Source organism: Oncorhynchus tshawytscha, unplaced genomic scaffold (assembly GCF_018296145.1).
Source record: "Oncorhynchus tshawytscha isolate Ot180627B unplaced genomic scaffold, Otsh_v2.0 Un_contig_4570_pilon_pilon, whole genome shotgun sequence".
NCBI classification, from domain to species: domain Eukaryota; kingdom Metazoa; phylum Chordata; class Actinopteri; order Salmoniformes; family Salmonidae; genus Oncorhynchus; species Oncorhynchus tshawytscha.
Window position 1 is genome coordinate 119,344 of NW_024609514.1, and position 15,486 is coordinate 134,829.

General features: G+C 46.1%; 1 protein-coding gene across 1 annotated transcript in view; it reads left to right on the forward strand.

Annotated features, from left to right (window-relative positions):
* LOC112240640 (serine hydroxymethyltransferase, cytosolic-like) overlaps positions 1–15,486 on the forward strand; it is a 53,521-nt gene that overhangs the window by 19,571 nt on the left and 18,464 nt on the right. Inside the window, 4 exon segments of the mRNA XM_042315648.1 lie at positions 5,329–5,444; positions 6,490–6,650; positions 10,689–10,770; positions 13,998–14,210. Coding sequence (XP_042171582.1) covers positions 5,329–5,444; positions 6,490–6,650; positions 10,689–10,770; positions 13,998–14,210 — 572 coding nt within the window.

The following is a 15,486-nucleotide window of genomic DNA, read 5'->3' on the forward strand; positions in this document are numbered from 1 at the left end:
AGTATAGACTATATGGCATTAGTCAGGTGGTTAGAGTATAGACTATATGGCATTAGTCAGGTGGTTAGAGTATAGACTATATGGCATTAGTCAGGTGGTTAGAGTATAGACTATATGGCATTAGTCAGGTGGTTAGAGTATAGACTATATGGCATTAGTCAGGTGGTTAGAGTATAGACTATATGGCATTAGTCAGGTGGTTAGAGTATAGACTATATGGCATTAGTCAGGTGGTTAGAGTATAGACTATATGGCATTAGTCAGGTGGTTAGAGTATAGACTATATGGCATTAGTCAGGTGGTTAGAGTATAGACTATATGGCATTAGTGGCAGGTGGTTAGAGTATAGACTATATGGCTTTAGGTGGTTAGAGTATAGACTATATGGCATTAGTCAGGTGGTTAGGTGGTTAGAGTATAGACTATATGGCATTAGTCAGGTGGTTAGAGTATAGACTATATGGCATTAGTCAGGTGGTTAGAGTATAGACTATATGGCATTAGTCAGGTGGTTAGAGTATAGACTATATGGCATTAGTCAGGTGGTTAGAGTATAGACTATATGGCAGGTGGTTAGTCAGGTGGTGGTTAGAGTATAGACTATATGGCTTTAGGTGGTTAGAGTATAGACTATATGGCATTAGTCAGGTGGTTAGAGTATAGACTATATGGCATTAGTCAGGTGGTTAGGTGGAGTATAGACTATATGGCATTAGTCAGGTGGTTAGAGTATAGACTATATGGCATTAGTCAGGTGGTTAGAGTATAGACTATATGGCATTAGTCATGGGTGGTTAGAGTATAGACTATATGGCATTAGACTATATGGCAGGTGGTTAGTATAGACTATATGGACAGGTATATGGCATTAGTCAGGTGGTTAGAGTATAGACTATATGGCTTTAGGTGGTTAGAGTATAGACTATATGGCATTAGTCAGGTGGTTAGAGTATAGACTATATGGCTTTAGGTGGTTAGAGTATAGACTATATGGCATTAGTCAGGTGGTTAGAGTATAGACTATATGGCATTAGTCAGGTGGTTAGAGTATAGACTATATGGCATTAGTCAGGTGGTTAGAGTATAGACTATATGGCATTAGTCAGGTGGTTAGAGTATAGACTATATGGCATTAGTCAGGTGGTTAGAGTATAGACTATATGGCATTAGTAGACTATATGGCATTAGTCAGGTGGTTAGAGGTGGTTAGAGTATAGACTATATGGCATTAGTCAGGTGGTTAGAGTATAGACTATATGGCATTAGTCAGGTGGTTAGAGTATAGACTATATGGCATTAGTCAGGTGGTTAGAGTATAGACTATATGGCATTTAGTCAGGTGGTTAGAGTATAGACTATATGGCTTTAGGTGGTTAGAGTATAGACTATATGGCATTAGTCAGGTGGTTAGAGTATAGACTATATGGCATTAGTCAGGTGGTTAGAGTATAGACTATATGGCATTAGTCAGGTGGTTAGAGTATAGACTATATGGCATTAGTCAGGTGGTTAGAGTATAGACTATATGGCATTAGTCAGGTGGTTAGAGTATAGACTATATGGGCAGGTGGTTAGAGTATAGACTATATGGCATTCAGGTGGTTAGAGTATAGACTATATGGCATTAGTGGCAGGTGGTTAGAGTATAGACTATATGGCATTAGTCAGGTGGTTAGAGTATAGACTATATGGCATTAGACTATATGGCAGGTGGTTAGAGTATAGACTATATGGCATTAGTCAGGTGGTTAGAGTATAGACTATATGGCAGGTGGTTAGTATAGACTATAGGTGGTTAGAGTATAGACTATATGGCATTAGTCAGGTGGTTAGAGTATAGACTATATGGCATTAGTCAGGTGGGTTAGACTATATATAGACTATATGGCATTAGTCAGGTGGTTAGAGTATAGACTATATGGCATTAGTCAGGTGGTTAGAGTATAGACTATATGGCTTTCAGGTGGTTAGAGTATAGACTATATGGCTTTAGGTGGTTAGAGTATAGACTATATGGCATTAGTCAGGTGGTTAGAGTATAGACTATATGGCTTTAGGTGGTTAGAGTATAGACTATATGGCATTAGTCAGGTGGTTAGAGTATAGACTATATGGCATTAGTCAGGTGGTTAGAGTATAGACTATATGGCATTAGTCAGGTGGTTAGAGTATAGACTATATGGCTTTAGGTGGTTAGAGTATAGACTATATGGCTTTAGGTGGTTAGAGTATAGACAGGTGGTTAGAGTATAGACTATATGGCATTAGTCAGGTGGTTGTATAGACTATATGGCATTAGTCAGGTGGTTAGAGTATAGACTATATGGCATTAGTCAGGTGGTTAGAGTATAGACTATATGGCATTAGTCAGGTGGTTAGAGTATAGACTATATGGCATTAGTCAGGTGGTTAGAGTATAGACTATATGGCTTTAGGGGGTTAGAGTATAGACTATATGGCATTAGTCAGGTGGTTAGAGTATAGACTATATGGCTTTAGGTGGTTAGAGTATAGACTATATGGCATTAGTCAGGTGGTTAGAGTATAGACTATATGGCATTAGTCAGGTGGTTAGAGTATAGACTATATGGCATTAGTCAGGTGGTTAGAGTATAGACTATATGGCATTTCAGGTGGTTAGAGGTGGTTATAGACTATATGGCATTAGTCAGGTGGTTAGAGTATAGACTATATGGCATTAGTCAGGTGGTTAGAGTATAGACTATATGGCATTGGTTAGAGTATAGAGGTGGCATTTAGAGTATAGACTATATGGCATTAGTCAGGTGGTTAGAGTATAGACTATATGGCATTAGTCAGGTGGTTAGAGTATAGACTATATGGCATTTCAGGTGGTTAGAGTATAGACTATGGCATTTAGGTGGTTAGAGTATAGACTATGGCTTTAGTCAGGTGGTTGGCTTATAGGTGGTTAGAGTATAGACTATATGGCATTAGTCAGGTGGTTAGAGTATAGACTATATGGCTTTAGGTGGTTAGAGTATAGACTATATGGCATTAGTCAGGTGGTTAGAGTATAGACTATATGGCATTAGTCAGGTGGTTAGAGTATAGACTATATGGCATTAGTCATGGGTGGTTAGAGTATAGACTATATGGCTTTAGGTGGTTAGAGTATAGACTATATGGCATTAGTCAGGTGGTTAGAGTATAGACTATATGGCATTAGTCAGGTGGTTAGAGTATAGACTATATGGCATTAGTCAGGTGGTTAGAGTATAGACATTAGTCAGGTGGTTATATGGCATTAGTCAGGTGGTTAGAGTATAGACTATATGGCATTAGTCAGGTGGTTAGAGTATAGACTATATGGCATTAGTCAGGTGGTTAGAGTATAGACTATATGGCTTTAGGTGGTTAGAGTATAGACTATATGGCATTTAGGTGGTTGGTATAGACTATATGGCATTTAGGTGGTTAGAGTATAGACTATATGGCTTTAGGTGGTTAGAGTATAGACTATATGGCTTTAGGTGGTTAGAGTATAGACTATATGGCATTAGTCAGGTGGTTAGAGTATAGACTATATGGCATTAGTCAGGTGGTTAGTATAGTATTAGACTATATGGCATTAGTCAGGTGGTTAGAGTATAGACTATATGGCATTAGTCAGGTGGTTAGACTATATAGGTTAGAGTATAGACTATATGGCATTAGTCAGGTGGTTAGAGTATAGACTATATGGCTTTAGGTGGTTAGAGTATAGACTATATGGCATTAGTCAGGTGGTTAGAGTTAGACTATATGGCTTTAGGTGGTTAGAGTATAGACTATATGGCATTAGTCAGGTGGTTAGAGTATAGACTATATGGCATTAGTCAGGTGGTTAGAGTATAGACTATATGGCATTAGTCAGGTGGTTAGAGTATAGACTATATGGCATTAGTCAGGTGGTTAGAGTATAGACTATATGGCATTAGTCAGGTGGTTAGAGTATAGACTATATGGCATTAGTCAGGTGGTTAGAGTATAGACTATATGGCTTTAGGTGGTTAGAGTATAGACTATATGGCATTAGTCAGGTGGTTAGAGTATAGACTATATGGCATTAGTCAGGTGGTTAGAGTATAGACTATATGGCATTAGTCAGGTGGTTAGAGTATAGACTATATGGCATTAGTCAGGTGGTTAGAGTATAGACTATATGGCATTAGACTATAGGTGGTTAGAGTATAGACTATATGGCATTAGTCTATAGGTGGTTAGGTGGTTAGAGTATAGACTATATGGCTTTAGGTGGTTAGAGTATAGACTATATGGCATTAGTCAGGTGGTTAGAGTATAGACTATATGGCATTAGTCAGGTGGTTAGAGTATAGACTATATGGCTTTAGGTGGTTAGAGTATAGACTATATGGCATTAGTCAGGTGGTTAGAGTATAGACTATATGGCATTAGTCAGGTGGTTAGAGTATAGACTATATGGCATTAGTCAGGTGGTTAGAGTATAGACTATATGGCATTAGTCAGGTGGTTAGAGTATAGACTATATGGCTTTAGGTGGTTAGAGTATAGACTATATGGCATTAGTCAGGTGGTTAGAGTATAGACTATATGGCTTTAGGTGGTTAGAGTATAGACTATATGGCTTTAGGTGGTTAGAGTATAGACTATATGGCTTTAGGTGGTTAGAGTATAGACTATATGGCTTTCGGTGGTTAGAGTATAGACTATATGGCATTAGTATCTATATGGCTTTAGGTGGTTAGAGTATAGACTATATGGCTTTAGGTGGTTAGAGTATAGACTATATGGCTTTAGGTGGTTAGAGTATAGACTATATGGCAGGTGGTTTAGTCAGGTGGTTAGAGTATAGACTATATGGCATTAGTCAGCATAGACTATATGGCATTAGTCAGGGGGTTAGAGTATAGACTATATGGCATTAGTCAGGGGGTTAGAGTATAGACTATATGGCATTAGTCAGGTGGTTAGAGTATAGACTATACTAATGGGTTTGGTTGTGGAGACCAGAGATCTCCAGGGTTATCTAATGGGTTTGATTGTGGAGACCAGAGGGATCTCCAGGGTTATCTAATGGGTTTGGTTGTGGAGACCAGAGGGATCTCCAGGGTTATCTAATGGGTTTGGTTCTGGAGACCAGAGATCTCCAGGGTTATCTAATGGGTTTGGTTGTGGAGACCAGAGATCTCCAGGGTTATCTAATGGGTTTGGTTGTGGAGACCAGAGATCTCCAGGGTTATCTAATGGGTTTGGTTCTGGAGACCAGAGATCTCCAGGGTTATCTAATGGGTTTGGTTGTGGAGACCAGAGATCTCAACAATGTGTATGTGTGTGTGTGTGTAGGTACTACGGCGGTACAGAACATGTTGATGAGTTGGAGCGTCTGTGTCAGAGGAGAGCTCTGGAGGCCTACGGACTGGACGCTGACAAGTGGGGAGTTAACGTACAGCCATACTCAGGTAGTACCCCCCCCCTCCACTACACAGAGACACATACTCAGGTAGTACCCCCACTACACAGAGAGACACACACACACACACACACACACTACACAGAGACACACGCACACTAGATACTGGAGGTGTAACCAGGCCATCCCAGTACAGCTCTGTAGGGTCTAACTAGGTGTAACCAGGCCATCCCAGTACAGCTCTGTAGGGTCTAACTAGGTGTAACCAGGCCATCCCAGTACAGCTCTGTAGGGTCTAACTAGGTGGAGGTGTAACCAGGCCATCCCAGTACAGCTCTGTAGGGTCTAACTAGGTGTAACCAGGCCATCCCAGTACAGCTCTGTAGGGTCTAACTAGGTGGAGGTGTAACCAGGCCATCCCAGGACAGCTCTGTAGGGTCTAACTAGGTGTAACCAGGCCATCCCAGTACAGCTCTGTAGGGTCTAACTAGGTGGAGGTGTAACCAGGCCATCCCAGGACAGCTCTGTAGGGTCTAACTAGGTGGAGGTGTAACCAGGCCATCCCAGGACAGCTCTGTAGGGTCTAACTAGGTGGAGGTGTAACCAGGCCATCCCAGGACAGCTCTGTAGGGTCTAACTAGGTGGAGGTGTAACCAGGCCATCCCAGGACAGCTCTGTAGGGTCTAACTAGGTGGAGGTGTAACCAGGCCATCCCAGTACAGCTCTGTAGGGTCTAACTAGGTGGAGGTGTAACCAGGCCATCCCAGTACAGCTCTGTAGGGTCTAACTAGGTGGAGGTGTAATCAGGCCATCCCAGGACAGCTCTGTAGGGTCTAACTAGGTGTAACCAGGCCATCCCAGTACAGCTCTGTAGGGTCTAACTAGGTGTAACCAGGCCATCCCAGTACAGCTCTGTAGGGTCTAACTAGGTGGAGGTGTAACCAGGCCATCCCAGTACAGCTCTGTAGGGTCTAACTAGGTGGAGGTGTAACCAGGCCATCCCAGGACAGCTCTGTAGGGTCTAACTAGGTGGAGGTGTAACCAGGCCATCCCAGGACAGCTCTGTAGGGTCTAACTAGGCGATGTGTTTGTAGGCTCCCCTGCTAACTTTGCTGTGTACACGGCGATTGTGGAGCCTCATGGGAGGATCATGGGTCTGGACCTCCCTGATGGAGGTCACCTGACGCACGGCTTCATGACGGACAAGAAGAAGATCTCTGCCACATCCATCTTCTTTGAGTCCATGCCCTACAAGGTAAACAACACATCCATCTTCTTTGAGCCCATGCCCTACAAGGTAAACAACACATCCATCTTCTTTGAGCCCATGCCCTACAAGGTAAACGACAACAACACATCCACCTTCTTTGAGCCCATGCCCTACAAGGTAAACACATCCATCTTCTTTGAGTCCATGCCCTACAAGGTAAACAACAACAACAACACATCCACCTTCTTTGAGCCCATGCCCTACAAGGTAAACAACAACACATCCATCTTCTTTGAGTCCATGCCCTACAAGGTAAACAACAACACATCCATCTTCTTTGAGTCCATGCCCTACAAGGTAAACAACAACACATCCATCTTCTTTGAGCCCATGCCCTACAAGGTAAACAACAACAACACATCCATCTTCTTTGAGTCCATGCCCTACAAGGTAAACAACAACAACAACAACACATCCATCTTCTTTGAGTCCATGCCCTACAAGGTAAACAACAACACATCCATCTTCTTTGAGTCCATGCCCTACAAGGTAAACAACAACACATCCATCTTCTTTGAGTCCATGCCCTACAAGGTAAACAACAACACATCCATCTTCTTTGAGTCCATGCCCTACAAGGTAAACAACAACACATCCATCTTCTTTGAGTCCATGCCCTACAAGGTAAACAACACATCCATCTTCTTTGAGTCCATGCCCTACAAGGTAAACAACACATCCATCTTCTTTGAGTCCATGCCCTACAAGGTAAACAACACATCCATCTTCTTTGAGTCCATGCCCTACAAGGTAAACAACAACACATCCATCTTCTTTGAGTCCATGCCCTACAAGGTAAACAACAACAACAGGAGGAGGAGCCGGCACATAGAGAGAGGAGCCGGGGCATAGAGAGAGGAGCATAGAGAGAGGAGCCGGGGCACAGAGAGAGGAGCACAGAGAGAGGAGCCGGGGCACAGAGAGAGGAGCATAGAGAGAGGAGCATAGAGAGAGGAGAGAGGAGCCGGGGCACAGAGAGAGGAGCCGGGGCACAGAGAGAGGAGCCGGGGCACAGAGCGAGGAGCCGGGGCACAGAGAGAGGAGCCGGGGCACAGAGAGAGGAGCCGGGGCACAGAGAGAGGAGCCGGGGCACAGAGAGAGGAGCATAGAGAGAGGAGCCGGGGCACAGAGAGAGCCGGGCATAGAGAGCCGGGGCAGAGAGAGGAGGAGCACAGAGAGAGGAGCCGGGGCACAGAGAGAGGAGCCGGGCACAGAGAGAGGAGCCGGGGCACAGAGAGAGGAGCCGGGGCATAGAGAGAGGAGCCGGGGCACAGAGAGAGGAGCCGGGGCACAGAGAGAGGAGCCGGGGCACAGAGAGAGGAGCATAGAGAGGGAGCCGGTGCATAGAGAGAGGAGCATAGAGAGCCGGGGCATAGAGAGAGAGGAGCATAGAGAGAGGAGCATAGAGAGAGGAGGAGCATAGAGAGAGGAGCATAGAGAGAGGAGGAGCCGGGGCATAGAGAGAGGAGCATAGAGAGAGGAGCATAGAGAGAGGAGCATAGAGAGAGGAGCCGGGGCATAGAGAGAGGAGCATAGAGAGAGGAGCCATAGAGAGGGGCATAGAGAGAGGAGCATAGAGAGAGGAGCATAGAGAGAGGAGCATAGAGAGAGGAGCCGGGGCATAGAGAGAGGAGCCGGGGCATAGAGAGAGGAGCATAGAGAGAGGAGCATAGAGAGAGGAGCATAGAGAGAGGAGAGAGGAGCCGGGGCATAGAGAGAGGAGCCGGGGCATAGAGAGAGGAGCATAGAGAGAGGAGCATAGAGAGAGGAGCATAGAGAGAGGAGCATAGAGAGAGGAGAGGAGCCGGGGCATAGAGAGAGGAGCATAGAGAGAGGAGCCGGGGCATAGAGAGAGGAGCCGGGGCATAGAGAGGGTAGCAGGTGCATAGAGAGAGGAGCATAGAGAGAGGAGCATAGAGAGAGGAGCCGGGGCATAGAGAGAGGAGAGGAGCAGAGACACACACCACACAGTTTATTTGAGATCAACGTCCTTCTGCCTGCCTGTCCAGCCAAGGTAACCACGGGGAGAACAGAACTGTCTGACGCACCGTTCTGTCATCACACCAGAGATGGGCCTTGACACGGTTAGTTGGTTGTGTCAGTGTTGTCTTTATGTTGCAACAATGTTGCTGTGCAAAGGCCTTGACCACATGGAGTTGTATCACTGACCTTTACCCATCCTCAACACCTGATTGGCTGATTTAAATGATGTGGTAAAGGGCTGGATAGGACGGAGGTACTGTGCAGCCCTCTTTATTGACCTATCGAAGGCTTTCCATACTGTAGACCAAAGATCTAAGATTGTCTGCAGTCGTTCTGGATCGGGCCTCATTTTATTGGTAAGTCAGGTTTCCGGGTCGAGAGCTTCCTTGGTGTTCAAATCACTAAGGACTTAAAGTTCCCGGAGTGTTCCTCCTTTGAGCCCCGGAGTATTCCTCCTTTGAGCCCCGGAGTATTCCTCCTTTGAGCCCCGGAGTATTCCTCCTTTGAGCCCCGGAGTATTCCTCCTTTGAGCCCCGGAGTATTCCTCCTTTGAGCCCCGGAGTATTCCTCCTTTGAGCCCCGGAGTATTCCTCCTTTGAGCCCCGGAGTATTCCTCCTTTGAGCCCCGGAGTATTCCTCCTTTGAGCCCCGGAGTATTCCTCCTTTGAGCCCCGGAGTATTCCTCCTTTGAGCCCCGGAGTATTCCTCCTTTGAGCCCCGGAGTATTCCTCCTTTGAGCCCCGGAGTATTCCTCCTTTGAGCCCCGGAGTATTCCTCCTTTGAGCCCCGGAGTATTCCTCCTTTGAGTCCCGGAGTATTTCTTTGAGTCCGGAGTATTTCCTTGATTGATTTCTCAATGCCAGAAACACATATAATAGTAACTTAGAGCACCCCAAGAAAACATTCAGAGATCACGTGATCAAAGCCAACCAGCTGCCAACCAGATTCCCAAATTTACAAATTCTTAAATCAATTCTTATAAAGTTATTCTAAAAGTTGGGTTTGATTTTTCAGATCTGTTTGAATTTCAGAGATCACGTGATCAAAGCCAACCAGCTGTAAACACGTCTACCAGGATGGTATTTAACTGCTGATGATGTCGTAGATAGGCTGGTACTATGGGAAAGAGCCGTTTTCAAGGTGTTTGTGGTGGCTGTGCGTGGTGCTAATTCGGTCGTTCTGTGGTTGTTTTCTCTACAGCCCGAGTGCTGCCTATAGGTGGTGGTGCTAATTCGGTCGTTCTGTTGCTCTCGGGGTTGTTTTCTCTACAGCCCGAGTGCTGCCTATAGGTGGTGGTGCTAATTCGGTCGTTCTGTGGCTCTCGGGGTTGTTTTCTATACAACCCGAGTGCTGCCTAAACAGAAATGCGACGCTTCGGCCACGGGGATCAGGTGGCATTCCGGAGAAGCGCAGGGGCCATGCTTTTTTGGAGGGGTGATTTTTTTTGGTCCGTGGGAGGGGGAAGTGGGAGGGGGAGGTGGGGAAGTGGGAGGGGAGGATGTGGGAGGGGGTGAAAGTGGAAGGGGGAGGTGGGGAAGTGGGAGGGAGGTGGGAGGGGGAGGTGGGGAAGTGGGAGGGGAGGATGTGGGAGGGGAGGGGTGGGAGGGGAGGATGTGGGAGGGGAGGGAAGTGGGAGGGGAGGTGGGGAAGTGGGAGGGAGGATGTGGGGGGAATGTGGGAGGTGGATCCTAGTGACGTTAATCTGTGTTGTATCAGGTGGATGGATCCTAGTGACGTTAATCTGTGTTGTATCAGGTGGATCCTAGTGACGTTAATCTGTGTTGTATCAGGTGGGTGGATCCTAGTGACGTTAATCTGTGTTGTATCAGGATGGATCCTAGTGACGTTAATCTGTGTTGTATCAGGTGGATCCTAGTGACGTTAATCTGTGTAGTATCAGGTGGATCCTAGTGACGTTAATCTGTGTAGTATCAGGTGGATCCTAGTGACGTTAATCTGTGTTGTATCAGGTGGATCCTAGTGACGTTAATCTGTGTTGTATCAGGTGGATCCTAGTGACGTTAATCTGTGTTCTATCAGGTGGATCCAGACACTGGTCTCATCAACTACGACCGACTGGAGGAGAACGCCCGGCTGTTCCACCCTAGACTGATCATCGCAGGTAACACACACACACACACACACCACCACCACCACCATCATCATATACACACACACCACCATCATCATCATCATAATATACACACACCACCATCATATACACACACACACACACACACAACCACGACCATCATCATCTACACACACCACCACCATCATCATCATATACACACCACCACCACCACCACCACCATCATATACACACACACCACCATCATCATCAATATACACACACCACCACCACCACCATCATATACACACACACCACCACCATCATCATATACACACACCACCACCACCATCATCATCATATACACACACCACCACCACCATCATCATATATACACACACACCACCACCATCATCATATACACACACACCACCATCATCATCATCATATACACACACACCACCATCATCATCATCATCATCATAATATACACACACCACCACCATCATCATATACACACACACCACACCACCACCATATATACACACCACCACCACCACCATCATCATATACACACACACCACCACCACCACCATCATCATATACACACACACACACACACCACCACCATCATCATATACACACACACCACCACCATCATCATCATACACACACACCACCACCACCACCACCATCATATACACACACCACCACCACCACCATCATATACACACACACCACCACCACCACCATCATATACACACCACCACCACCATCATCATCATCATCATATACACACCACCACCACCACCACCACCACCACCATCATCATCATCATATACACACCACCACCACCACCACCATCATATACACACACACACCACCACCACCATCATCATCATCATATACACACCACCACCATCATCATCATCATATACACACACACCACCACCATCATCATCATATACACACCACCACCACCACCACCACCACCACCATCATCATCATATACACACACCACCACCACCACCATATACACACACCACCACCACCACCATCATCATATACACACACCACCACCACCATCATCATATACACACACACCACCACCATCATCATCATATACACACACACCACCACCATCATCATCATATACACACACACCACCACCACCATCATATACACACACACCACCACCACCATCATATACACACACACCACCACCATCATCATCATCACACACCACCACCACATCATCATATACACACTACCATCACCACCACCATCATCATATACACACACCACCACCACCACCATCATATACACACACACCCACCACCACCATCATATACACACACACACCACCACCACCATCATCATATACACACACCACCACCACCATCATCATCATATACACACACCACCACCACCACCATCATCATATATACACACACCACCACCACCACCATCATCATATACACACACACCACCACCATCATCATCATCTACACACACACCACCACCATCATCATCATCATCATATACACACACCACCACCACCATCATATACACACACACCACCACCATCATATACACACACACACCACCACCACCACCATCATCATATACACACACACCACCACCATCATCATCATCTACACACACCACCACCATCATATACACACACACCACCACCATCATCATCATCATCTACACACACCACCACCATCATATACACACACACACCACCACCACCACCATCATCATATACACACCCACCACCATCTTCATCATCATCATCATATACACACACACCACCACCATCATATACACACACACACCACCACCACCACCATCATACACACACACCACCACATCATCATCATACACACACACCACCACCACCATCATCATCATCACACACACCACCATCATCATCATCTACACACACCACCACCATCATATACACACACACACCACCACCACCACCATCATCATATACACACACCACCACCACCATCATCATCATCATACACACACCCACCACCACCACCATCTTCATCATCATCATCATATACACACCACCATCTTCATCATCATCATCATATACACACACACCACCATCATCATCATATACACACACCACCATCATCATATACACACACACCCCCATCATCATATACACACACACCCCCATCATCATATACACACACCACCACCATCATCATCATCATATACACACACACACACCACCACCATCACCATCATCATATACACACACCACCACCATCACCATCATCATCATCATATACACACACCATCACCATCATCATCATATACACACACCATCATCATCATATACACACACCACCACCATCATATACACACATATACACACACACACCACACCACCACCACCATCATCATCATATACACACACACACCACCACCACCATCATCATCATATACACACCACCACCACCATCATCATATACACACACACACCACCACCATCATCATATACACACACCACCACCATCATCATCATCATACACACACCACCACCATCATCATCATCATATACACACACCACCATCATCATCATATACACACACCACCATCATCATCATATACACACACCACCACCATCATATACACATACACACCACCACCATCACCATCATCATATACACACACCACCACCATCATCATCATCATATACACACACCACCACCACCATCATCATCATATACACACACACACCACCACCATCATCATCATATACACACCACCACCATCATCATCAACACACACACCACCATCATCATCATCATCATATACACACACACCACCATCACCAGCAGCAGGTCCTGTCGCCAGCTGTATCACATTGTGTCCAATCAGACTATAGATCCTCTCTGTTCAGGGACAGAATCTCCTGTCGTATCATTTGGGCCTGGTTTCCCAGACACAGAATCTCCTGTTGTATCATTTGGGCCTGGTTTCTCAGACACAGAATCTCCTGTTGACATTGTATAATTTGGGCCTGGTTTCTCAGACACAGAATCTCCTGTCGTATCATTTGGGCCTGGTTTCCCAGACACAGAATCTCCTGTTGAAATATCTTGTCCAGGACTTTCCAATGTCATTATCTGTAAATAAAATCTTTTTGACTACAAAACATCGAAATCTGTCATTTTCACAGTTGATGTTGGGAATGGTGCTGAAGATGAGGTTTAAAAAACGAGACCGTTTCCTGTTAACCGTCTTCTCTCCAGGTACCAGCTGTTATTCCCGTAACCTCGACTACGCTCGGCTGCGTCGTATCGCCGATGAGAACGGAGCTTTCCTATTGGCCGACATGGCACACATCAGCGGACTGGTGGCGGCCGGGGTCGTCCCGTCTCCGTTTGAGTACTGTGACGTGGTCTCCACGACGACCCACAAGACGCTGCGGGGCTGTCGCTCTGGGGTCATCTTCTACAGAAAGGGTACGGAGAGGAGGGGGGTATCATGCTGGCCAGCATGGTCGTATAATAACAAGGCAGAACAGTTGAAACTGGAACAGCAGCATGGCCAGGTGGACTGGGGACAGCAAGGAGTCATCATGTCAGGTAGTCCTGAGGCATGGTCCTAGGGCTCAGGTCCTCCGAGAGAGAGAAAGAGAGAATTAGAGAGAGCATATGTGGGGTGGCCAGTCCTCTTCTGTCTCTTTTAGTGTGTGTATCATGCTGGTTCTCTCTCTGTGGGGTTTAGTGTGTGTATCATGCTGGTCTCTCTCTCTGAGGGGTTTAGTGTGTGTATCATGCTGGTCTCTCTCTCTGTGGGGTTTAGTGTGTGTATCATGCTGGTCTCTCTCTCTGTGGGGTTTAGTGTGTGTATCATGCTGGTCTCTCTCTCTGTGGGGTTTAGTGTGTGTATCATGCTGGTCTCTCTGTGGGGTTTAGTGTGTGTATCATGCTGGTCTCTCTGTGGGGTTTAGTGTGTGTATCATGCTGGTCTCTCTGTGGGGTTTAGTGTGTGTATCATGCTGGTCTCTCTGTGGGGTTTAGTGTGTGTATCATGCTGGTCTCTCTGTGGGGTTTAGTGTGTGTATCATGCTGGTCTCTCTGTGGGGTTTAGTGTGTGTATCATGCTGGTCTCTCTGTGGGGTTTAGTGTGTGTATCATGCTGGTCTCTCTGTGGGGTTTAGTGTGTGTATCATGCTGGTCTCTCTCTCTCTGGGGTTTAGTGTGTGTATCATGCTGGTCTCTCTCTCTCTGTGGGGTTTAGTGTGTGTATCATGCTGGTCTCTCTCTCTGTGGGGTTTAGTGTGTGTATCATGCTGGTCTCTCTCTCTGTGGGGTTTAGTGTGTGTATCATGCTGGTCTCTCTCTGAGGGGTTTAGTGTGTGTATCATGCTGGTCTCTCTCTCTGTGGGGTTTAGTGTGTGTATCATGCTGGTCTCTCTCTCTGTGGGGTTTAGTGTGTGTATCATGCTGGTCTCTCTCTCTGTGGGGTTTAGTGTGTGTATCATGCTGGTCTCTCTGTGGGGTTTAGTGTGTGTATCATGCTGGTCTCTCTCTCTGAGGGGTTTAGTGTGTGTATCATGCTGGTCTCTCTGTGGGGTTTAGTGTGTGTATCATGCTGGTCTCTCTCTGTGGGGTTTAGTGTGTGTATCATGCTGGTCTCTCTGTGGGGTTTAGTGTATCATGTGTCTCTCTCTGTGGGGTTCAGTGCTGGTCTCTCTGTGGGGTTGTGTATCATGCTGGTCTCTCTCTGTGGGGT